This window comes from Sorex fumeus, unplaced genomic scaffold (genome assembly GCF_029834395.1).
Source record: "Sorex fumeus unplaced genomic scaffold, SorFum_2.1 ptg000098l, whole genome shotgun sequence".
Classification (NCBI taxonomy): domain Eukaryota; kingdom Metazoa; phylum Chordata; class Mammalia; order Eulipotyphla; family Soricidae; genus Sorex; species Sorex fumeus.
The window spans coordinates 6,620,989-6,645,199 of NW_026606155.1; the positions used below are offsets into that span (position 1 = coordinate 6,620,989).

At 40.4% G+C, this 24,211-nt stretch overlaps 1 protein-coding gene across 1 annotated transcript in view; it reads left to right on the forward strand.

The window, feature by feature from the left end:
* The window catches only part of EML5 (EMAP like 5), a 172,546-nt gene that overhangs the window by 18,388 nt on the left and 129,947 nt on the right, over nt 1–24,211 (forward strand). The window contains exons 2-3 of the mRNA XM_056133752.1: nt 13,541–13,700; nt 22,196–22,294. Of these exons, the coding sequence (XP_055989727.1) occupies nt 13,541–13,700; nt 22,196–22,294 (259 nt within the window). The remainder of the gene's footprint in view (nt 1–13,540; nt 13,701–22,195; nt 22,295–24,211) is intronic.

Below are 24,211 nucleotides of genomic sequence, written 5' to 3' on the forward strand. Positions count from 1 at the left end.
TGAATAAAAGTCCTGTCAGGAGTGATCCCTGAGCACAGAGCCAGGGATTAATTCTTGAGCACTGCCAGGTATGGCCAAACAAAAATAAGAAATCATTATAATTCGAGATCCCAGGAATGATAGTAAAACAGTGGAGGATACATCTCCACCAAAAAAGAGGTGCCTTTTATGTGAGCACAAGTTAAAAGTGGGGATGTAGGTGATACTTAGAAGTTTAAAGATGAGGTCCTTGCTCATATACTTTATGGGAGGTTTTGAATAGGTTTACTTTAGGTCTGAGGTTGGGATTGCTGTACTCTGTCTTTGTGGTCAGTGTTGGGGTCAGGGTTCCTCTTTCTCCCCTGATAAAGAACTGCCATAGTTCTTAGCTGCCCTATGTGAGGAACCAATCCACCTCTTCACCCAAGAGTGAAGAATACAGCTTGGAATCCCAGGGACAGTGATGCCGTGGGAGTTGAGAGAAGACTGGAAACATGCCCTTTCAGAGAGTTTGTAATTCTGGTGAATGTGGTCCACCTTGGTTAATTTTAACCAGTGCCAGGGTTTGTGGGGTGATAAATTTTTCCAGGCACACACTTAGGCTCAGGGAATATTTTAAAACCTGTTGAAATGAGCAAAAGAAGAGAGTATGTCTTCGCAGCAAGGAATACTCAGAGTCAGGTCAGAGTAGACGAAGGTTTCCCACTTTGAAGAGACTCAGAGTCAAGCCAGTGGAAAAGGTAATGTGCATTTGAAGCTATGTCACCAATTTTGAGAAGTTTCCTGACTTAACCTTCTGATTTGTGTCTTTAAGGTATATTTACTCTTTCCATTTTTACTTGTGATTGAAGTCTCCAGGCAGAATGTAAATGCTACTTATTTCCCAGAGCATTGGCCACCTGCTGTGTTCTCTGCAGTGAAAGAAGTTTATTTGAAAGCTGTAAGATAGCCCAAATGTTAGAATTATTTCCTGAGAAATACCTTAGTTACTCCTTGTTCTTTTTTGGTCTTGGTGAGGAATGCCTTTATCCATCTGGTAAAGATGTCCATCACAACCAGCAAGTACTTGAACCTATCTTATGGGGTCAGCTGAGTAAAATTTAATTGCTGCTTCTCTGTGTAGTATGTGTCATGTCGTTATACACTGCTGATTAATTTGGGAGACTGAACTTCCTGTGGGTTGTTGTAAATACAGATTTCAGCTCTGACAAACCGTATCCCGAATCTTAGATATTCCATTGCTGGTAAAGACAAAACAACTAAGGATACAGAGTTTATCTCTCTCAAAATGACAGGATTCATGTAAACCCTTGATGGCCTTCCATAGCAGAGGTTGGCAGGGTGTTACCCTTCCAGATCTGTCTATCCTTCTCTTAATATCCTCTTGTCAATATCCCAAGTCATACCTCCTCTATATGGAGGGAAAGGTTTCCCGCGATGTGGTTGAGGGACAAAGACCAAGAACTGCATCAGCTGTGTTTTCTGGACTAATTTTTCTTTTTTACTTCACAACAAGCTCCCGGGAGAGCACAAGGCAGAATCTCCTACCCTGTGTCTGACTATCCTCGCCAGGGCCCAACAGCTGAAGACCTCCAGGCCCCAACCAAGGCCTTACTGGGACCACTCTCCACACACTTGGATAAGCCTCAGACATAACAGAACTGGCAGAGGAACCCAGGTGTGTGGGACCCGGGGCTGAGATCTCCAAGCCTGCACGGTTTGGGACTGGACCTGTCAGTAGCTAGACAGTTACACCCTCCAACTGCCGTGTAACCCCAACAACGGCCAGGATCCAGAGATTATCACAACAAACTCCCGGGAGAGCACAAGGCAGAGTCTCCTACCCTGTGTCTGACTATCCTCGCCAGGGCCCAACAGCTGAAGACCTCCAGGCCCCAACCAAGGCCTTACTGGGACCACTCTCCACACACTTGGATAAGCCTCAGACATAACAGAACTGGCAGAGGAACCCAGGTGTGTGGGACCCGGGGCTGAGATCTCCAAGCCTACACGGTTTGGGACTGGACCTGTCAGTAGCTAGACAGTTACACCCTCCAACTGCCGTGTAACCCCAACAACGGCCAGGATCCAGAGATTATCACAACAGGGATTATCCAACCCGCACGGCAGAACCTGGCAAGCTATCCGTAGTCTATGCCAAATAGACCAAATTGATATGCCAAATCCAGTAATAAATGGATCTCATTTCCCTAACCCTGAATATGCAGAGTCGAGAAGGATATGGAAGGAGAGGCTGATAAAACACCAAGGCAGACATAGGCTGCCAAAACGCAGAAAAACAAAAATGATTGTCTGTACTTTTAATGCTTGTACGCTGGCATCTGCTGCATCCATTGAAGACCTTATGGTACAAGCACGAAAGATCAAGTACGACATCATTGGTCTGACCGAAACGAGAAGACATCAATCCCATCATGCTGTTTTCGACACTGGAGAAGAACTGTTCCTTGGAACATGTGATAAAAGAGGCGTCGGTGGTGTCAGTATCCTTGTCAACACAAACTTAGTCACGAGCATTGATTCATTTGAATGCCTAACAACCCGAATCGGACGATTACACTTGAATAAATGTGGCTCACTACCGGCAGTTTCTATCTTTGTTGTCTATGCACCAACATCCAGTTATGGTGAAAGAGAAACTGAGAAATTCTACATGGAGCTGGAGAAGTTCTATAAAGAAGATCACACTTTCTACAAGATCATTGTCGGTGATTTTAATGCCAAGATAGGACCAAGAAGATCAGTCGATGAACTCCACATCGGAACCCATGGCCTGGAATGGAACGAACAGGGTGACAGACTGTCTGAGTTCATCATGTCAACCAAAACCTTCCATGGTAACTCACTATTCCAAAAGGCTGAATCTAAACGTTGGACATGGGAGTCTCCCGATGGACGGTTCCACAATGAAATAGACCACATCATATTCAATCGGCGGTTTTGCCTAACCGATGTTGCTGTTGTCCCAAAATTCCAAACAGGATCAGACCACCGTCTTCTTCGTGCAAAATTCTACCTCACAGAACGAGGAGAAAAGAATACAAGGTTTAAGAAGAGGACTCCCAGAACAACCACCAACTGGGAGCTCTTTGGCTCTATTGCGGCAACATGGGAAGATGCCGTCATTGACAACATTGATGAGGAATACGATCGAATGATTCAGCACCTCCATGATTGTGCAAGGAATGCCAAGAGAGAGATAACCACAAAAAACCGTCTTTCTTCAAACACTCTTGAACTTATTCGCCAACGTGGCTTGGCACGTGCCTCAGGCAACCACAAGCGAACATCCGAACTGGCAAAACAGTGCAGAGAAGCCATCAAGGATGACCTCAAAAACAGGAGAGCAGCAGTACTGGTAGATGCAGCAGAATCTGGGAAAAACATTCGTAATGCCCGCCTGTCCTTCACCAACTACAAAACCAAGATGACTGCCCTCTGACATCATGATGGATCTATCACATCTTCCAGAAGGGCAATGGAGAAGATTATTCATGACTTCTACTCAGATCTCTTTAATAGCCACATCCACTTGCCCACATACCACATACCACATGATGGATATGTCGTTCCCAATGTTCTCCCTTCCGAAATCCAACATGCCATCTCGTCGGTAAAGAAACAAAGAGCACCTGACCCAGACAAGATCAAACCTGAACACCTGAAGAACTTACCATCAGTACTCATCAATACATTGGCTCGACTCTTCACACGCTACCTGTCTGAATGCAAGGTTCCATCCCAATGGAAAACCAGCAGGACTGTACTACTATACAAGAAAGGAGACATCCACGACATCAGCAACTATCGCCCAATCTGCCTATTGTCTGTCATCTACAAACTATTCACTCGAGTCATCCTGAATAGGATTAGCAGAACACTAGATGAAGGACAACGATGTGAACAAGCTGGATTCCGAAAAGGATTCAGTACCATCGACCATATCCACACAATAACCAAGCTCATTGAGGTATCTTGGGAGTTCAAGATGCCGCTCTGTCTAACGTTCATTGATTTAAAGAAGGCCTTTGATTCTGTTGAGACGGAAGTGGTCATGGAAGCCCTAGCCAATCAGGGCGTACAAACTCAATACATCAGGATCCTTCGTGAGCTCTATTGCGGATTCACTACCAAGATCTCACCATTCTACAAAGAAGTAATCATCCATATCAAGAGAGGGGTTCGGCAGGGTGATACCATTTCACCAAAACTCTTCAGTGCCACCCTCGAGAACATCATGCGACGACTGGAAAGGGAAAACATGGGAGTGAAGATAGATGGTTGGCAACTACACCACCTCCGCTTTGCTGATGACATCGTTCTAATAACACCAAACATCAACCAAGCGGCACAAATGCTGAACGGCTTTGACCGTGAATGTGGAAAGGTCGGACTACAGCTGAATCTTACGAAGACAATGTTTATGAGAAACAGCCTTGTTCCTGACGCTCCATTTGCTCTCAACAGAACCACCATCTCCGAATGCAACAATTATATATACCTAGGTCGAGAAATCAACATGATGAATGACCTGGCACCTGAGTTGCGCAGGAGGAAGAGAGCGGCTTGGAATGCCTTCAAGAGCATTGAAGAAATAACTAAAAGGACAAAGAACCTCCAGCTACGAGCACATCTCTTTGATTCCACTATTCTTCCTGCATTAACATATGCCTCAGAAACCTGGACCCTACGAAAACAGGATGAGAACACTATTCGGGTCTCTCAAAGAGGAATCGAAAGAACTATGCTTGGAATATCACGATTCACTCAAATGAGAGATAGAATCCGGAGTTCTGATCTTCGTCAACGCTCAAGAATCAGGGACGCTGTCTCATTTGCCAAGACATCAAAAATCAGATGGGCTGGACACGTAATGAGGTTTACAGACAACCTCTGGACTAGAGCCATCACTGATTGGATTCCACGAGACATCAAAAGATCACGTGGACGCCCACCTATAAGATGGTCAGACTTCTTCGTCAAGACCCTAAATGATCGGTTTGAGGCTCTGCATGTTCCTAAAACGAACAGATACCATTGGGCTACACTAGCACACAACCAGGATGAATGGAGACATTACTGGCACCCGCTCAAATAAATCGATGAATGACGGGGATTAAGTGATTAAGTGATTAAGTGACTTCTGATGTCTTTTATTTCCTAGTTTCACCTTGCTATTGTCTTGTTGGTGACCCTGGAAATATGGGATTTCAATCCTTTTAGGCAGATGTATAACTTTTAATAGTTTAAATATGTGAAAGCTGTGCTTAATAGGAATTATTTTGGGGGTCAAAAATTCCCATTCCTACCAAATGAAAGTATGTTCCTGTAAGACCAAAAAGTATACTTTGAGTCGATGTAGATACTGACATACTTGAACTCTGGACATGACTATGAGTTCAGCTAGCTAGGCCAGAGCACTGCTTTTTACTACTGCTCTGGAGTTGCCTTGTTTATAAAAGAACTGCCATCTGTGAACAAAACAGTATCTGGAATTCTCAAAAGAAGAACATGATAATCTGAGGAGGTGGCTATTAGTCATTTTAAGGTTGCCCTTGTTTTCTTGAAGAGGCATTATTTAAGGAGGAGTATAGAGTTAAGGGCTCTCCCAAATTTAAAGGCCTCCTGTGATGGCAGAAGCTGTGGCAAGCCACTACTTGTGAGAAACTAGGCTGTCATGTGGCAAACAGATTCAACTTTTTGCTCAAGTAACCCATTAGTCATTTTTCTGAGCCTAACAATTGAGTCTAGACTTCTGAGTGGTCAGCTAATGACTACTCAGAAACCTACAGATGGAAGGGCTTGTCAGGTTGTGGAGATACTTGTCTATAGAGAGGGAGCTTCTCAGAGTCATGTCTTAGCAACTGTCAATAAAGTCAGATCCATCTGGCAATCCTGGAATTTCATGTTGGCTTTTTTCCCCCCTTAGGGGTAGAGGTTGGAGACAGGTTGGACTATACCCAGTGATGCTCAGGGGTTACTTCTGGTTATACACTCAGGAATTACTCCTGGCAGTGCTTGGGGAACCATATGGAACACTGAGGTTCAAAACATGGGTTAGCCACATGCAAGGCAAACACCTATCTGCTGTACTATCACTCTGGTTCCTCATGTAGGCTTAAATTTTTTTTTAATTTCTTTTTGGCTTTTGGCCCACACCCATTAATACTCAGGGGTTAAACCTGGCACTGCACTCAGGAATTACTCCTAGCCATGGCTTGGGGGCCATATAGAATGCCAAGGATCAAAACCAGGTCAGCTTACACAAGGCAAATGCCCTATGCATTGTATTACCACTCTTGCCCCTCATATAGGCTTTTTATGTAAGGCAAAGAAGAGTTGGACATAGGGGACTCCATATCCCTTTTTGTTCTGCAGAACTGATTCAGTTCCCAAACTATTGTAGTTTATACATTCCTATTGTGACCATGTTTCCAGACTTGCAATTTATATTCTGGCCATGCTTTAATGCATTAAAAAATTGGAGTGTTCTTTCCTCAGAGACTGAGTCAAATTTCCCCCAGTTTTTTAATAGACATTTGAGGATTTATCAAGTGAGGCTATTTGGAAGTTCCCCATCAGAAACTCATAAGAAGAAGAGTGGTGGTGAAATGTCCTACCTCTCACCAAGCTGTAGCCCTGTCAGTGCTGAGTGAGTAAAAACCTAATTGCATGTATCCTATGGGTAAGGTGTTCCTGTATTCCATGGGCCAGAGCACTAAGTGGGTGAAAACCCAGTGGTACACTGCCAAATAGATGAAAACCCAGTGACGTGCAGCAGAGCACCATTGCTGAGTGGGTGAAAAACCCAGTGGTGTGATGACACTGAGTGGGTGAAAACCTTAAGGCATGAATCCCATGAACAAGCTGTCCCTGTATACCATGGGCCTGAACAGATGTCATCAGGCCCCCAGAGAATGCACTTGGGGGATGAGATCAGAGACTGAGTGTGAAAGAAGTTGTTTTGCTCATCATCTAACAGAGGCAGCTCCACATAAATGTGGAGACTCAACAATCTGCATTTTGCTGACTTTGCTGCAGTCTGTATATTTGACCTATTGGGTGAACACCTCTGGAGAAGCATCAGATGAAATCAAGAGGAGAAGCATAACTTATCTTATTGATAAGTTACACTTAGCAAATTATAAGTCCCAGTTCAGGAGCCAGAGGTATCAAAGCTATGGAGCCATCTGGTTTGTGTGTATCCCTGGCAAAGAATTTATAAGGACTATAAAGGCAAGCATTAGCTTTTATTGTTGAAGTGAAAATATAGATCTGGTATGGAACAAATGGAGTTTTCCAACCCCAGACTATAAACCAGTACAGACCAGTTGAGAAAGATAAAAGACTCAGCAGCTTCTCTGCACCTCCAAAGAAACAGTGACCAAAATACAAAGACAGTCTACAGAATGGGAAAGGATATTCACCGAATACACATCTGACAAGGGGTTGATATCCAGGATATACAAAATACTGGTTAAACTCCACAAGAAGAAAACATCCAACCCCATCCAAAAATGGGGCAATGAAATGAACAGAAACTTTCTCAAAGAAGAAATCCGAATGGCAAAAAAGCACATGAGAAAATGCTCTACATCATTAATCATCAGGGAGATGCAGATCAAAACCACAATGAGATACCATCTCACACCTCAGAGACTGGCCCACATTCAAAAGAACAAAAGCAACCGATGCTGGCGTGGTTGTGGCGAGAAAGGGACACTCCTTCACTGTTGGTGGGAATGCCGACTGGTTCAGCCCTTCTGGAAAACAGTATGGACGATTCTCAAAAAATTAGAAATTGAGCTCCCATTTGACCCAGCAATACCACTCCTGGGAATATATCCCAGAGAGGCAAAAATGTATAGTCGAAGTGACATCTGCACTTGTTTGTTCATTGCAGCCCTCTTTACAATAGCCAGACACTGGAAGAAACCTGAATGCCCAAGAACAGATGACTGGTTAAAGAAACTTTGGTACATCTACACAATGGAGTACTATGTAGCTCTTAGAAAAGATGAAGTCATGAAATTTACATACAAGTGGTACAATATGGAAAGTATCATGCTAAGCGAAATGAGTCAGAAAGAGAGGGATAGACATAGAAAGATTGCATTCATCTGGGGGATATAAAGTAACAAAGTATGAGATTAATACCCAAGAATAGCTGAGATCAGCACCAGGAGGATTACTCCATAACTTAGAGGCCAGCCGGGTATCCTAGAGGAAAGGGCTATTCAGATAGAGAAGGGAGCACCAAATAAAGGATGTTTGGAGGATCCTCCCAGGAGGGGAGATGCATGTCGAAAGTAGACTATGGACTGAACATGTTTGCCACTCAATGCCTCTTTTGCAGACCACAACACCCAAAAGGAGAGAGAGAACACAGGGGATTGCCCTGCCACAGAGACGGGGGGATGGGGGGATGGGGGTGGGAGGGATATTATCCATGGTGGTGGAAAATGGGCACTGGTGGAGGGATGGGTATCTGATCATTGTATAATTGAAACCAAAGCACAAAAAATTGTAAATCTACAACTTTAAAAAAAATAAAATAAAATAAAGGGGAAAAAAAAAAAAGACTCAGCAGCTTCCTGGAGGGCTCTGAGTGGGAGATCTGACCACCCAATCTGTAGGACTTTATGAGGTACTTCAGGGACAAGTCATCAGTACAGAGTGATATGTAAAGGGAATAAGGGAAAAACAGCTTGAAAGTATTAGTGCTTGGCCACAAACCATACAAAAACCCAAAACAGAAAGGATTAACCTGTCTGGGCAACTTGAACATAACATGGGATTAACCTAACAGATATTTCCAGCTGTGATGAGTGGTGGCCAAACAGAAGTTACCTTTTTAGGAGGGTTATTCTGGGCATCAAAGAGAAGTACTTGAAGGGGATAGGCAAAAGGATAGAGAGCAAATGAGTGGAAGGGTTTCTCAAAAGAAATAAGAATATGGACACGAGGAGATTCTCAATTCAGTAGGCCTTATCTGGATGTTCGCTGAACTCTAGGAGGGATTCTGCTAATCTCATGTGGGTATGGCTGGGGACTGAATATGTAGCTCCAGAGTCGTCATATATAGTTTTATCCTTCAGGGTTATTTGCACAGCCCCTTTCTTGCTTTGGAAAAATTTCTTCATACATTACTACTATTGTACCTATTGAATGGCTTTCCAAAATGGATTATAGCATATCTGACTTCAACTTATTATGGATAATGAGAAAAAATATCACTGACTTTTTGATGGACTCAGTAGCAGCAGAAGTAATGAGTTTAATAGAAGTTCAACAACAGCTACCACCACGATTGAGATTACAGCCCAACATAACAATCCCTGTCCAGTGACCTAAACTTATAGGTATAAATGTGTCTCCACCCCTTATCTGTTTCTGCTGTCTGATTTGTTACACCCTATGTAATGAGGATTTGTGTGACCAGACAATAAGATGGCAAATGTCCTATGAATCAATAGAATCATGTATATAAATAACTGATTTGATTACCTGGCTCCTCCATTATCATTGCTGCTAACAACCTTTTTCTGACCTTATAGATTTGCTTGTTCTCAACATACCATAAAAATGGGTTCATACAATATGTGTTCATTATATGTATGCTTTCAGTTAATGTAAGCTTTTGAAGGATTTTCTATGTTGTAGCATGTCATGTATCTCTACTTCACATTTTTTTTTAAATTCCTAAATAGTATTTCACTGCATGAATATACCATCTTTAACTTACCATTTCATCATCAGTTGGGAGAACATTTCCATTCTTGACCATTATAAATAATGCTGCTATGAACATTTCTGTGTATGTTTTGTGTGGACGTACATCTTCATTTCTCTTGAGAATTTAGGAGTAGAATTTCTAGATCTTATGGTAATTCTATGTTTAGCTTTTTGATGTTTTCCAAAGTGGCTCCTCAATTTAACAATCCCACATACGACTATGACAGTTATGAGTTCTCAACATTCTTAGTAATTTTCTCGATTTGCTCGAGCGGGCCCAGTAACGTCTCCATTGGAGACTTTGTTGTTACTGTGTTTGGCATATCGAATACTCTCGGTAGCTTGCCGGGCTCTCTGAGAGGGGCGGAGGAATCGAACTCGGGTCAACCATGTTGGCCGCTTGTAAGGCGAACACCCTACCGCTGTGCTATCGCTCCAGCCCTTCTTAGTAATACTTAATTAAAAATTAAAACACAAATTGTTTATGTGATAATTTTATCTTTTATGGAAATGGTATGTCATTAAGATTCTGAATTTCAGTCCTCTTTTGATGCAGTTGCAGTTTTCTATTGACTAATGATGCTGAGCATCTTTTTATGTAACTTTTGTATATCTTCCTTGGGAAGAATTTTTTTCAGATTCTTTGCTCATTTAAAAAATATTTGTGCAAATTCAATCAGCTAATCAGTGGCTGAATAAATAGCAGTACTCCTACATTTAAAAAAAATATTTGTGCAGGGACTAGAGTGATAGTACAGCAGGTAGGGCACTTGCTTGCATGCGGCTGAAACAGTTTCAATCCCCAGCATCCCGTATGATCCCCAAGTACCTCCAGGAGTAATTCCTGAGTACAGATCCAGGAGTAATCCCAGAGCATTGCTCCAAAAAGCAAAAAATAAAATTGTGCTTCCATTGTATTCAATGGGCTGAAGCCATAGCACAGCGGTAGGGTGTTTGCCTTACAAGCGGCCAACATGGCCGACCTGAGTTTGATTCCTCCGCCCCTCTTGGATAGCCTGGCAAGCTACCGAGAGTATCTCGCCCTCACGGCAGAGCCTGGCAAACTACCTGTGACGTATTCGATATGCCAAACACAGTAACAACAAGTCTCATTATGGAGATGTTACTGGGCCCGCTCGAGCAAATCGATGAACAACGGGAGGACCGTGACCATGATCCGTGATTGTATTCAATAATAAAAGAATTTTTTGTATTCTCAGAAAATTTATTATCTTTATGAATTATTCCATTCTTTGAGTTGTCCTTGATGTTTCATTTGAAACATTAAAATTGTTTCATTTTAATGAAGATCATTACTTTTTTTTTTACTTTTTTGTGTGTCGTATCTAAGAAATGGTTGTTTTATTTAAGGTTAGTAAGAATAATGCCTCTGTTTTTTTGGGTTTTTTTTGTTTTTTTTTAATTTATTGAATCACTGTGGGAAAGGTTACAAAGCTTTCAGGTTTAGGTCTCAGTCATGCAAATATCAAACACATTTCCCTTTACAAATACTTATTTTTTACCATGAAGAACCCAATAAAACCCCACCCCCCACCCCTCCCCATCCCTGTGAGGCAGATGAATTCTAGTTAACACTCTATCTGCTTTGATTAGATTCATTGTTTCAATAAAAGATTCACCACTATTATTTAGAGTTTACCCCCCCCCCCAAATCAGACATGCTGAAGAAGCATTGTGAAGTGATTTGCTTTCTACAGCTGGGTTCAAGAATTAAATGTTGGTTTTGGATTTCTGCTATTTTACCTATTGACCCTGGAAGTATTTCTACTGAAAGTCAGATAGTTACAAAATTGGTTTCTGTGTTCTGGAGTCGTGGCCGTGCTGGAGAGCTGCTCGTGGGGGGCAACTGGTGGCCTCGGTAGGGCGTGAAGGGCGGACCGAAACGCCCCCCTTCCCATGAGGTTTTAGTCGCCCCCACACTCCCGGCTCATACCTGCTGTCCACAAGGCTCCCATGTGGCCACCATCTTTCTTTCCAGAGAGGAGAGGGCGAATGAATGCCTCTGTTTTATTCTAAAAGTTTCACCATTTTAGCTCCTCATATTTTGAATTTATTTTGTTAATTTTTTAAAAATATGTTCATTTTTTCATGTGAAAATTCAGATGTCCCTTACAGTCTATTGAAAAAAAAATCACTTTCAACTATACAATTCTCTTGACATAGCCCTTTTGAAAGTCATTTGACATAAACATTTTGACTTTTTTCTGGGTTGTCAGCACCACATAGTTTATTTGGTTACTTCATTGTGAATTCTTTTGGATTTTTTGTTTGTTTATTTTAGGGGCAATACCAAGTGGTACTCAGGGGATACTACAGGAATTAGGATCACTTCCATGTGCAAAGCATGTGCTCTTGCCCTGTGAGTCACCCCAGTCCAGGATTTTCTTTAAAAAATATTATGTCATCAGCAAGTAAAGATAATTTACTTTTCTTTTTTTTTCTTCTTTTTCTTTTTTTACTGACTATTCTGGCTAGACTATCTAGTGCCCTCTTGAACTAATTTGGCAAGAGCTGGCATTCTTGACTTGATCCTATACTTAGAGAACTTTTAGGTCTTTAGTGGAAAATTTAGTGTTATCTTAATGGATGCCCTTTATCAGATTGAGGAAATGCTCTTCATTCAGTTCCTAGCTTGTTACTTGTTTTTATAATACAAATAATTGAACCTTTGTGAAATGATTTTTCTCCATTTCTGTTTCTATTAGATAAACACATGAGGGGAGTTTTGTCCATTATTATAAACATAACATGGATTTATTTTCATATGTTGAAACAGTATTCCACTCCCACTGTAATTTCTTCGTACTAGTTACTCATTTAGCATGCCCTAGTTTTAGAATACCACTCCAAGACAGAAGCCAAACAAGAGTCATTTTAAACTCCTCCCTTTTGCTTACTCTTTATACCAAATCAAGTTGATTGTGATCTAATACCTTCATAACTTAGCATCTTTTGGTTTATCCTTCACACTGATGTTAAGTTTTTATCCTTCCAGTTGTATATAGTAGGGTTCATAGTATAGCAGTAGAGCGCTTGCCTTGCATGCTATTGACTTGGGTTCAATCCCCTGCACCCCATATGGTTCTCTGCCAGGAGTGTTCCCTGGAGTAAGTCCTGAGCACCACTGGTGTGGCCCCCAAACAAAATTTGAATTTAATGTCCTAAATTTATTTGTAGAAAATTTTATCAAGGGGTAGTTTATATTCGTTCACTGACCTGCTGATTTATACAGTCTTTACTGTTAGGTCTTTACTTTGTTTTTAAATATCCATTCTGTGTGTTATGGATAAAGGTTTTTTTTCTTTAAATGAGATTTGTAATCTTAAGTATTAATACTACTGGAGGAGTGATAATGCTATTTATGGACACTTAAGATTGGGTCTAATGTTATTCAATAAATGGATAAAATGAAGTAGACTTAAAATACTTAAAACTTAAAAAATAGATACTTAAGACTTAAAAAACAGATGAATACCAGATGAAAAGTGACATATGGTAGGATTGCTGCAAATTTCTTACTGTGTTTTGCTGATGCCTTGTAAAGTTATTTTCTCTAGAAGTGTCCACATACTATATAATACTACAGGTCTTACGAAGTTTGTTTGTAGCTATCACAGTATTTTTGATATGTTAACATGAATCTTTACATAAGTTATTTTTAATACAAAATATTTAAATGATGAAAGCTTATCTTTGTATTGGTTTGTATAAATATTACATATACAAAAATTATATTAAAAATTCTATAAGCAATTTTAAGTCTTTTAATATGTTTATTTTGCAGCCTTGCATTGCATCCTGAACGAGTATTGGTAGCAACAGGACAAGTTGGGAAAGAGCCTTATATCTGTGTTTGGGATTCATATACTGTGCAGACCATATCAGTTCTAAAGGATATTCATACACATGGTGTAGCTTGCTTAGCTTTCGACTTAGATGGACAGGTTTGTGATTTTTTTTCTGCCTTTGTAAAAATACGTTTTTAAAATGTGTACTATAAGAAATGGTTGAAAATATTTCAGTATTAAAATTAAAAACAGTTGATGAAAAGTATTTGTTTGTCCAAGGATTGAGATGGATTAGGTGATTAATATAGTTAGGAAAATAAAAACAGTAACAGTAATAACAATATTAACAACAGTAAAGTTAATAACAACATTCTTATTGTGTGTAAAATTTTTTATTGAATTAATTGAGGAATGAAAGGTAGAGATTCTAACTCAGTGGAATATTTTCTGGTTATTTAGAAATTGTTTGCATGTAATTCTTTTCTGGGTAGTGCATACTAATAGGTCAGATGAATAGTAAAACCTATATATATTTTAATTTTCAGTCAAGGGCTTCTATTAAAATAATATCTATTTATTGAAAATAGACAGATACCATAATGAGCTATCTTATATAAAGTCAGAGTTACAAAGGATATAATTATAATTCCACTTAAAATTCCTGAATTATTGCCAGTTTTTAGTGAATGATTTTAAAAATCTTAAATAAGGCAAGAGCTTTTTATGGTACTGTGGTGGAACTTGTTATACCTAGAACATATTTAAGAAATTTTAAGAAGTTGAATTATGCATATATGATTCATTTATGATCCTTGGAGTTTTAATTTAAAATTATACTTTAAAATCATTTGAAGGTAGTATGTCAGTATAATAATCATTTTGACTTTTAGAAAAATCTTACTTGGTTTTCAATTTGTAAAATTAATTTTGTAGATACAGACTTTAAAGAAACAGATTCAATGTGCTCTTTTCCTTTGAAAATCATAACCAATAGATGTTTTATTTATAACTCTGAGGAATTGCTTGAGTAACATAGATTAATATGATTTAGTGGCAAGAATCTGGTAAGGAATACATAAAACCTTAACTGGAAAGTTATATATTTGGTGAAAAATATGCTTCTTACAGGTTTAGTAATATAATAAACCTGTGTGGCAGTCACTGCTATTATGATGCTGAATTCCATGTCCTATTTGTTCTTATTTTCCAAATTCCTTAATCTCCACATATAAGAATTTGATTTATTTTTGATTTATTTTCTTAAGAGGATGAAAATCGTATACTTTGCCTACTTCACCAGAGATTAAATTTAATGAAACATGCAAAGTTGTTTTTGAGATTATTTGCCTGGACTAGAGAGATAGTACAAAATGTAAAGTATTTACCTTGCATGTGGCCAACCCTGGTTTAGTCCCTGGCACCTCCTATGTTCTTGAGCACCACAGCAGTGATCCCTGAGCACACAGCCAGAAGTAAGCCCTAAATACTGCCGAGTGTGGCCCAGTAAACAAGCAAAAAAAAAAAAAAAAAAACCAAAATCATTTGCCAAAGATGTTATGCAATTCAAGATATTTTAACTGTCTGTATACATTCAATATTAATATTGTCTTCTTAATTAAAAAATTGCCCTTTCTAAGTGTAATAAATCACATTGCTGAGGAATTTCTTTCATAAATATGCAGAAGAAAGCATATGCCCAGACAAAATTTTAATAATTGAAAGCCTCTCATTTTTATTATGCTAAGTAACTTATAAATCTTTGGTAGAGTATTTCATTATCACAAATTGCACACATAGTGAAATCAGGCATTGTGCTAAGCCAACATTATCTCTTTAATCGTCACAACAACACTATGAAATAGATATTATTATCTCTATTTTACAGATAAAGAAACTGAGACTAGAGAGGTTAAATAACTTCCCCCAGGTTACACAGCTAGTAAATGGAGCCAGAACGGGAACCCAGGTCAGTTATACTCCAAAGCTCATGTTTTTAACCACAATGCTCAAATGACTCCCAAAAATGGAATTTAGGAGGCTATTTATATTTCAGAAGTATTCATCCATTTTAATTACAGTTAAAGCTTGTAACAAACTGCTACAGATTGAAGATTAAGTTCAGAGTATCTCAGAAATTACGAGGAGAAAATGCACCAAGGAGAAAATTTATTTTAGAACAGTTCACTAAGGCCTATAAACTGTGTGTGAAATACCAACTAGGAAATATAGCACAGCGGTAGGGCGTTTGCCTTACAAGCGGCCAACATGGCTGACCCGAGTTCGATTCCTCCGCCCCTCTCGGAGAGCCCGGCAAGCTACCGAGAGTATTCGATATGCCAGACACAGTAACAACAAAGTCTCCAATGGAGACGTTACTGGGCCCGCTCGAGCAAATCGACGATCAACGGGAGGGCCTTTACCTTTACCTTGAAATAACTGATCAATTAAAATTTATTAAATAATTTATTTCCCAATTGATAGTAATGCTAAATATTCTTTTTCCCAGAGCTTTCTAAGTGGATTGAATACCATTTTGATAATAGAAGCCTGCCTTTGTGAAAATAATTACTGCCTGAAAAGGCTATTTAAACAAATTCATATCAAATTTGAATTGAATTTGAAACTAAAAGTTAGAAAATATAGTAAACAGAAGGAGTAAAAGGTGGAGAAATTTAACTTTTTTTACTATATTTGTCTTGAAAATGTAGCCATTGTTTATAAAATATAAAAAATGCAGCTCTTGTATTTTACAAAATATGTTATAGAAGTCTGTTAATATGTAGAATGAACTAAAAATAGTATTCATTTTTACACCTATTTTCTTGATTATATTCAGTTACAAAGTAAGGTAATTTAAGTCTATGTTTGACTTTTAGTGTCTCATTACAAAGAAAATTGTCACTGTCACTGTTCTGTTGTTCATCGAGTTGCTTGAGCGAGCCCAGTAACATCTCCATTGTGAGACTTGTTGTTACTGTGTTTGGCATATAGAATACATTATGGGTAGCTTGCCAGGCTTTGCCATGAGGGCCGGGCTCTCTGAGAGGAGCAGAAGAATTGAACCTGGGTCGGCCGGGTTTGCCATGTGCAAGGCAAATGCCCTACCCGCTATGTTAGAGGAGTTGGGGATCAAACGATAGTACAGCGAGTAGGGTGTTTGCCTTTTTGCCTTGCAGAAGACTCACCCAGGTTCAATCCCTGGCATCCCATATAATCCCCTGAGCACAGCAAGGAGTTATTCCTGAGTGCAGAGCCAAGAGTAACTCATGTGCATTGACAGGTGTGACCCAAAAGCAAAAAAAGAAGAAAGAGGTGGGAGAAGAAGGAGGGAGGGAGGGAGGGAAAGAAGGAAGGAAGGAAGGGAGGGAGGGAGGGAGGGAGAAAAGGAGGGAGGGAGGGAGAAGGGAGGAAGGTTGGAGGAGTTCACTGTTTGTTCCAAGGACCTTTTTAGTAATTTCTGATACTTAGATATATCTCTGGTGACTATTAAATTATTTTTAAGGTTTCTCCTTGTCTGTTACTGTTTCTGCTATCCTGTTGTTCTTAGAAATTAACTTCTAATGACTTGTTCTACAAATTGACCATTATTTACACCACTATTTCCTGAATGTTTGACAAAACATGTGCTTTATCCTTATAATAATGTAACAGTATCTAAATTTAACACATAAAGGCTTCCCCCACTGGAATATTTTTTAATGTAATTTTTAAGTATTTGAATGTAGTTTGCAATTGCAGGAACTAAAGAGATACTTCTAGATATGTATTAGGATAATTTTCTTTTTAGTATTTAGTCTGATAGAACTTTTTTTTAATGTATGAGTACTGCTATTTATTCAGCCGCTGATTAGCTGATTGAATTGGGCATAAACTCCACCTTACTTTTTTTTCCATTTTTTATAATTTTATTTATTGAATCACCATGAGAGCAGTTACAAAGCTTTTGGGTTTAAGTCTCGGTCATACAATGAAACACCCGTACCTTCAACAGTGCCCATTCTCCATCCCCAAAAACCCCAGTATACCTGCATCCCACACGCTCCCCCTACCTGTGGGGCAGATGATTTCCACATTACTCTCTCTCTCTACTTTGATTACATTCAATATTTTGACACCAGACCCACCATTAATATTTAGGATTTTACCCCAACACTCAGATCTGCTGAAAAGGCAACAGTAGATAATTTGTTTTCTATTGCTGGTTATGAATAATATATGATGTAGCGTGGCTGCAGTAGTGGCCGCGCAATTTTGAATTTCCAAAACTTTAACAATTAAATCTGGAGGGATTTCTGCCAAAACCTGCTGGATTCCGAGATTTGTTCCTGAATCTCTTGGATCATGGCCGTTAAGCAGCTTGATCAGGAGCCAGAAAGGCTGTTAGTGGGCGGCGACTCAGGGTCTCATTGGGACGGGGAGGAAAGGCCCTGTGTGTCTCATCATTGAGGGCCCAATGGCCTCTGGAGGATGGCGGCCACCAGGCCACCTAGGGGGAGCCAGAGGAGGGACAGCACCCTTTCCCCCCTGGAATGGCCCGGCAACAGTAACCTACTGCGGGGTCCAGACACATTTCTGCCAAAAGCCGCTGGGTATTGAGATTTGTTTCTGAGTCTCTGGGATCATGGCCGTTAAGCAGCTTGATCAAGAGCCAGAGAGGTCGTTCGTGAGTGGCGACTTGGGGTCTTGCTGGGGTGGGGAGGATAGGGCTGGCTCCACCCCCATCCCATGAGGCCCCATGGGTCTCATCACTGCGGGCCCAAAGCTGACTGTCCAGTGGCCTCTGGAGGATGGTGGCCACTGGGCTGCCAGGAGGAACAGGCCAAGGCATGAAACTTATTCCCACCTGGAGTGGCCCAGTGCTGGTAATCTACTGCAGGGACCAGATGCATTTCTGCCAAAAGCCGCGGGTTCCATGATTTGTTTCTGAGTCTCTGGGATCATGGCCATTAAACGGCTTGATCAGAAGCCGGAGAGGCTGTTTGTTGGTGGCGACTCGGGGTTTTGTTGGGGTGGGGAGGAAAGGGCCGGCTCCACTCCCATCCCATGAGGCCCCGCATGTCTCATCACTGTGGGCCCAAACCTGACTATCTAATGGCCTCTGGCAGATGGTGGCCACCGAACCACCAAGGGGGAGCAGGTGGAGGGACAGCACCCTTTCCCCCCTGGGGTGGCCCGGCGACAGTAACCTACTGTGTGGTCCGGATGCATTTATGCCAAAAGCCACTGGGTTTTGAGATTTGTTTCTGAGTCTCTGGGATCATGGCTGTAAAGCAGCTTGATCAGGAGCCAGAGAGGCCATTCGTGGAAGATGACTTGGGGTCTCGTTGGGGCGGGGAGGACAAGCCCGGCTCTACCCTCATCCCGTGAGGCCCTGTTCACTGGGGGCCCAAATGTGACTGTCCAGTGGCCTCTGGAGGATGGTGGCCAACAGACCACGAGGGGAAACAGGCCAAGGCACGAAACCTATTCCCACCTGAGGTGGCCCAGCGCCTGTAACTTACTGCAGGGACTGGACGCATTTGTGCCAAAAGCTGTTGGGTTTTGAGATTTGTTTCTGAGTCTCTGGGATCATGGCCATTAAGCAGTTCGATCAGGAACCAGAGAGCCCATGCCTCCAATTACATAGCTGAACCGGAGGTGGCTTGTGGGTGTGTCTCCCACATACCTAACTTTTGGCCGTTTACTTTCTTGGTAAACTTTGCCCTAAGTGTTTGGGGTCTGGCCAAAGGCACAGCAGCAATTTTGGGGTATCTGGAAGTCTGAAAGCATCATCAGGCTGCTGATGTACTCGCCTCACAGGTACAGATTGACCTGCTGGTGGCACCATACCCCCTAGTCTGATAGAACTTTTTAAAAATATTTCTAAATCAATTAATGGAAACAATCAAGGTTTTGTTTGGGATTAGGATCTGGAAGGAATTTAGGGCTTCTTGTTCTCTCTCTCTCTCTCTCTCTCTCTCTCTCTCTCTCTCTCTCTCTCTCTCTCTATTGCTTCTTAGTTATCTTTAGAGGATTTCTTTTCTTTCTGTACGCTTAAATATCAGTTTTTCTTAGTATTTTTAAGAGTTTTTCTGAGGAGCCTTTTTAGGGCATTTGCCTTGCACGCGGCCGACCTGGTTGACCCAGGTTTGATTTTTCCGCCCCTCTCGGAGAGCCCGGCAAGATACTGAGAGTATCTCGACCGCACGGCAAAAGCCTTGCAAGCTACCCTTGATGTATTCGATATACCAAACACAGTAACATCAAGTCTCACAATGGAGATGTTACTGGGCCCGCTTGAGCAAATCGATGAACAATGGGAGGACAGTGACAGTGACAGGTGATTTTCTAGATTAATGACTTTACAACACCCTTTGAATATCATAAATAGATATATAGATACATAGATACCAATAGAGAGGCATCTCTCTATATGTCATATATCATACACTTAAATTTTAATTTTTCTATTTTTCCAGTAGTCAAGAAATTAGTCCTAGGTACTGAATATAGTACAATGGATAGGATGCTTGCCAGTCAACCTGAGTTTGGCCCCAGATCCCCATATTGTCTTCTGAGCCCTACCATGAGTAAGCCCTGAGCACTGCCAGTTTTGGCCCCAAAACCAAACAAAGAAACAAAAACTAGGCTTCTCTAGCCATCTTAGACTCTCTGAGCTACTTGCTCTCCTTTCTTAAATCAACAAGTTGGTTGGAGTCTACCTTTTGTGATGAATGTCACAGTTGTTCCTAGATGAAGTCTGGGCTCATTTTTTTTCTTTTTGGGTCACATCCAGCAATTCATAGGGGTTACTCCTGGCTCTGCACTCAGGAATTACTCCTAGAGGTTCTCAGGGGACCATATGGGATGCTAGGAATTGAACCCAAGTCGGCTGCATGCAAAGCAAACACCCTACCCGCGGTACTATAGCTCCAGCTCAAGTCTGGGCTCATCTTGTTTATTTCTCCCAGTCTCAGGTTCACCAGCTTCATTTTCTGTTAAGTTTGTCTGGAACTATTTGTTTTATATATTTTTTGTATAATATAATATTATTGTTGATTAAGGGGATAATTCTAGACTAATATTTTCTCCTTCTTGACCAGATGTATCTTTTATATTTCTTGAACTCCCTTATCTTAATTTCCATTTCTGTTCCTGAAAAAATGCACTTGAAAGGTTCATAGTTACTATAGGTTTTTGCCCTATAATTATGTGAAGCTTTTTTGTGGCTATAAAATTTAATGCCTTATCTGCAGTTGACCCAGGTTTGATCCCTGGCACCTCATACAGTCCTCCAAGCCTGGCTAGGATTGATCCCTGAGTGCAAAGCCAGGAGTAAGCCCTGAGCATCGCTGGGTGGGCCCCCAAGCCAAAAGAAACAAAAATGTTTTTAGGGAGGGGATCAGAGAGAGAGCTCAGCAGACTTTGCAGGCTTTGCATGCAGCAGGCTTGGGTTAGAATCCTGGCATCACTTGGTCCCCTGAAGACAACCAGGAGAGCACCTGAGCACCATACTGGAAGTGTTTCCTGAGCCATCCCCAGGGATCGCAAAAATTTTTTTCAGGGAGGTTTTTCTTGCCCCTCATTCATTGCCATCCCTTCTTTGAGCTGGGAGTGGGACGGTTAATTCTAAAGAGGGCTTCTTGTTTTTCCATTACTCAGAGAGAATCACTTCTTTAGTCAAAAATCTGCATTTCACATCACTACCTTAACTTTATCTCCTATTCTTATTCAGCTTATAAGATAAAAATCAGACTTACGGAGAGTTAAAGAGAATGAAAGAGTTCTCTTAGTCTCTAGGATTACCCAAGGGAATCACTTCAGTTTATGTTCTAGATTTTAATTCCTTGACAGTTCAATGGTGCATTTAAAAAGATGTTTTAAGGGTCAGAGAAATAGTAGAAGTATTAAGGCACATGACCTGCATGCTGCCAGTCCTGATTTTTTTTTTTTTTTTTTTGCTTTTTGGGTCACACCTGGCTATGCTCAGGGGTTACTCCTGGCTCATGCACTCAGGAATTGCTCCTGGCGGTGCTCGGGGGACCATATGGGATGCTGGGAATCGAACCTGTGTCGGCCATGTTGGCTGCGTGCAAGGCAAACGCCCTACCCGCTGTGCTATCGCTCCAGCCCCCAATCCTGATTTTTGAGTACTAGCACTACATAGTCCTGTGAGCATCATTAGGTGCGGCCCTGGAAGCCCCTAAACACCACTGGGTGCAGCTTGGAGGCATGACTAATCCCGACAACACAGGGCCTGAGTGGTACCACATACTTGGATCTTGTGGTAAACTGCTCACCCTGTTGGCAGAAAATCCCTGGAAGGGACCTACTAAACACTGCATGGGAGACCCTATAAAACAAAGTAAAATAGAATGAAATTGTATTTACAGTTTATTTACTTTTCATAGTTTTTGACATGAAAGATAGAGTATTTTGTAAATTAGAAATGGTAACCTCTATTCTACTACTTAATGTGAAGAACTCTTCATATATGCAAATATTAGCAAGAGGAATGCATCTAATCTTTTCCTATTAGGTTCATAAAATATTATTGTAAGCTTTGAATTTTATAATGTACAATGAGTGGAATTTGATTGCCATTTATAATTTGGTTCTCTTTGATTCATTTGCCTTTTTATTCCTTCTTGAACTTCTTGGACATAATTCAGCGCTTGGTGTCAGTGGGACTTGATTCAAAAAATGCGGTTTGTGTTTGGGATTGGAAAAAAGGGAAAATGTTATCTATGGCTCCTGGTCACACAGATAGAGTAAGTATTTGTCTCCTTTTAGGGTTTCTGCTGGGTACTGAATGGGAAAGTGAGAGGATTTTTATATTTCTGAGTTTTGTTACTACCAGATTGTTTGTATGTAATTAGAAATTTAAAGCACAGTTGTAAATACTCTTAAGATTTTAGAATAAGTTGTATTTAGAAGTATGACTTAAAATGTAAAGTGTTAGCACAGAACTTTGAGTCCATTATCACTTCACCAAAAAACAATAAGTTATGTTAATTAAACCTCATTTTAAAAGTGGAATGGTTTATGCTTAGAGTCTCTTTAGTTTGATTTGTCACTAATTTGTTACATATGTATGTGTTATAGTTAAGGTGAAAATTTATGTAAATGTATAAATTTAAAATCTAGATTCCTAACATTTTTTTACTTTGAAAACCATGTTGAACTATATTTCATACCCAAATTATATAAAATCAGCATAAAGAACACGTTGTAGTCATTTTTTAAATTTATTGTTATACTACTTTTATAAACATATTAAAATGCTTATCATAAGCTTTTTATTATGTCTAATTTTATGTGTGGTGTTTTAAAATCCTAACAAACCAGCACAGGATATAATGGCTTTATTTGGAAACAATCTATGAATCTCTAAAAATTGTATAAACAATTTTGTGTCTATTGCATTTTGGGAAAACTTGCTATATTCTCACCTACAATTTAGGTGATTATTAAAGTACTAGTATAGCTTATTAGTTCTGTTATATTCTGCTTACTTAGATCAAATCATTTCATGTATTTGTATGTAGGATAGGACTTAGTAAATCGACCAAATATTCTGAAAGAATGATGGTGTCATCAGATTGGGGGTGGGAATGATGACTTTCACGCCATGCTCAAGAGGCCTGGGAACTACACACAGCAATAGGTGGTCTGAGAGTTCAGTTCTGCGTCATCTCAGTGGTATTGGGCCCAGAGGGTTACCTGGGTGGTGTTTGGAGCCCACCAGGACTATACCCAGTGAACCATGGGGAAGAGGAAGCCATGGGATTGAATTTTGGACCTAGTACATACATGCCCTGTAACTCTTTACATTATCTTCCTGGTTCCTTCTTACATGTTTAAACGTATAGGTACATCAATGTGTTTTTAAATATAATCTATATTATGGTAATTTGCAAAACATTGATTTGTAAGATGTATTATTTCTTCATTATCACTGAAAAGTGTCATTTTATACATGTTTAGAGGTAATAAGCATTTTTGGTGATAAATGCAGGCAGGTGACAGAGAAACTTGGTACAGATAGTGGGGATGTGGCTTAGCATGCAGGAGGCCAGAGTCTGATCCCCAGCACTACCTGGGCCTCTGAGCACCTGCTGTGTACTCCTGATCTAAGCACCAGGTAGAGCATGGCACCCACTGGGCCAGCATCACTGCAAGGGCTATCCTCAGGCGCTGAATACTGCTGAGTGCAGCCCTTATTTTAAGTATTTTAAAATCTACTTATAAAAAAGACACTATGTTAGTAAAGTAAAAGTAAAGGCCCTCCCGTTGTTCATCGATTTGCTCGAGCGGGCCCAGTAACGTCTCCATTGGAGACTTTGTTGTTACTGTGTCTGGCATATCAAATACTCTCGGTAGCTTGCCGGGCTCTCCGAGAGGGGCGGAGGAATCGAACTCGGGTCGGCCATGTTGGCTGCGTGCAAGGCAGACGCCCTACCCGCTGTGCTATCGCTCCAGCCCTATGTTAAAGTTTTTAAATACTATGAAATTATTTTTCAAATATTCATTTTCTTTTATTACTTAGGAACATATTTCTAATGCATATTTTATTTCAACTGGTTTTTTTTTAGTTTTCTTTTTAACAAAAATTGTTTGTATATATTTAGAATTTATGGGATATTAGAAAAGAATGAAGTCTGAGTATCTCCAAAATTTGAATTTGT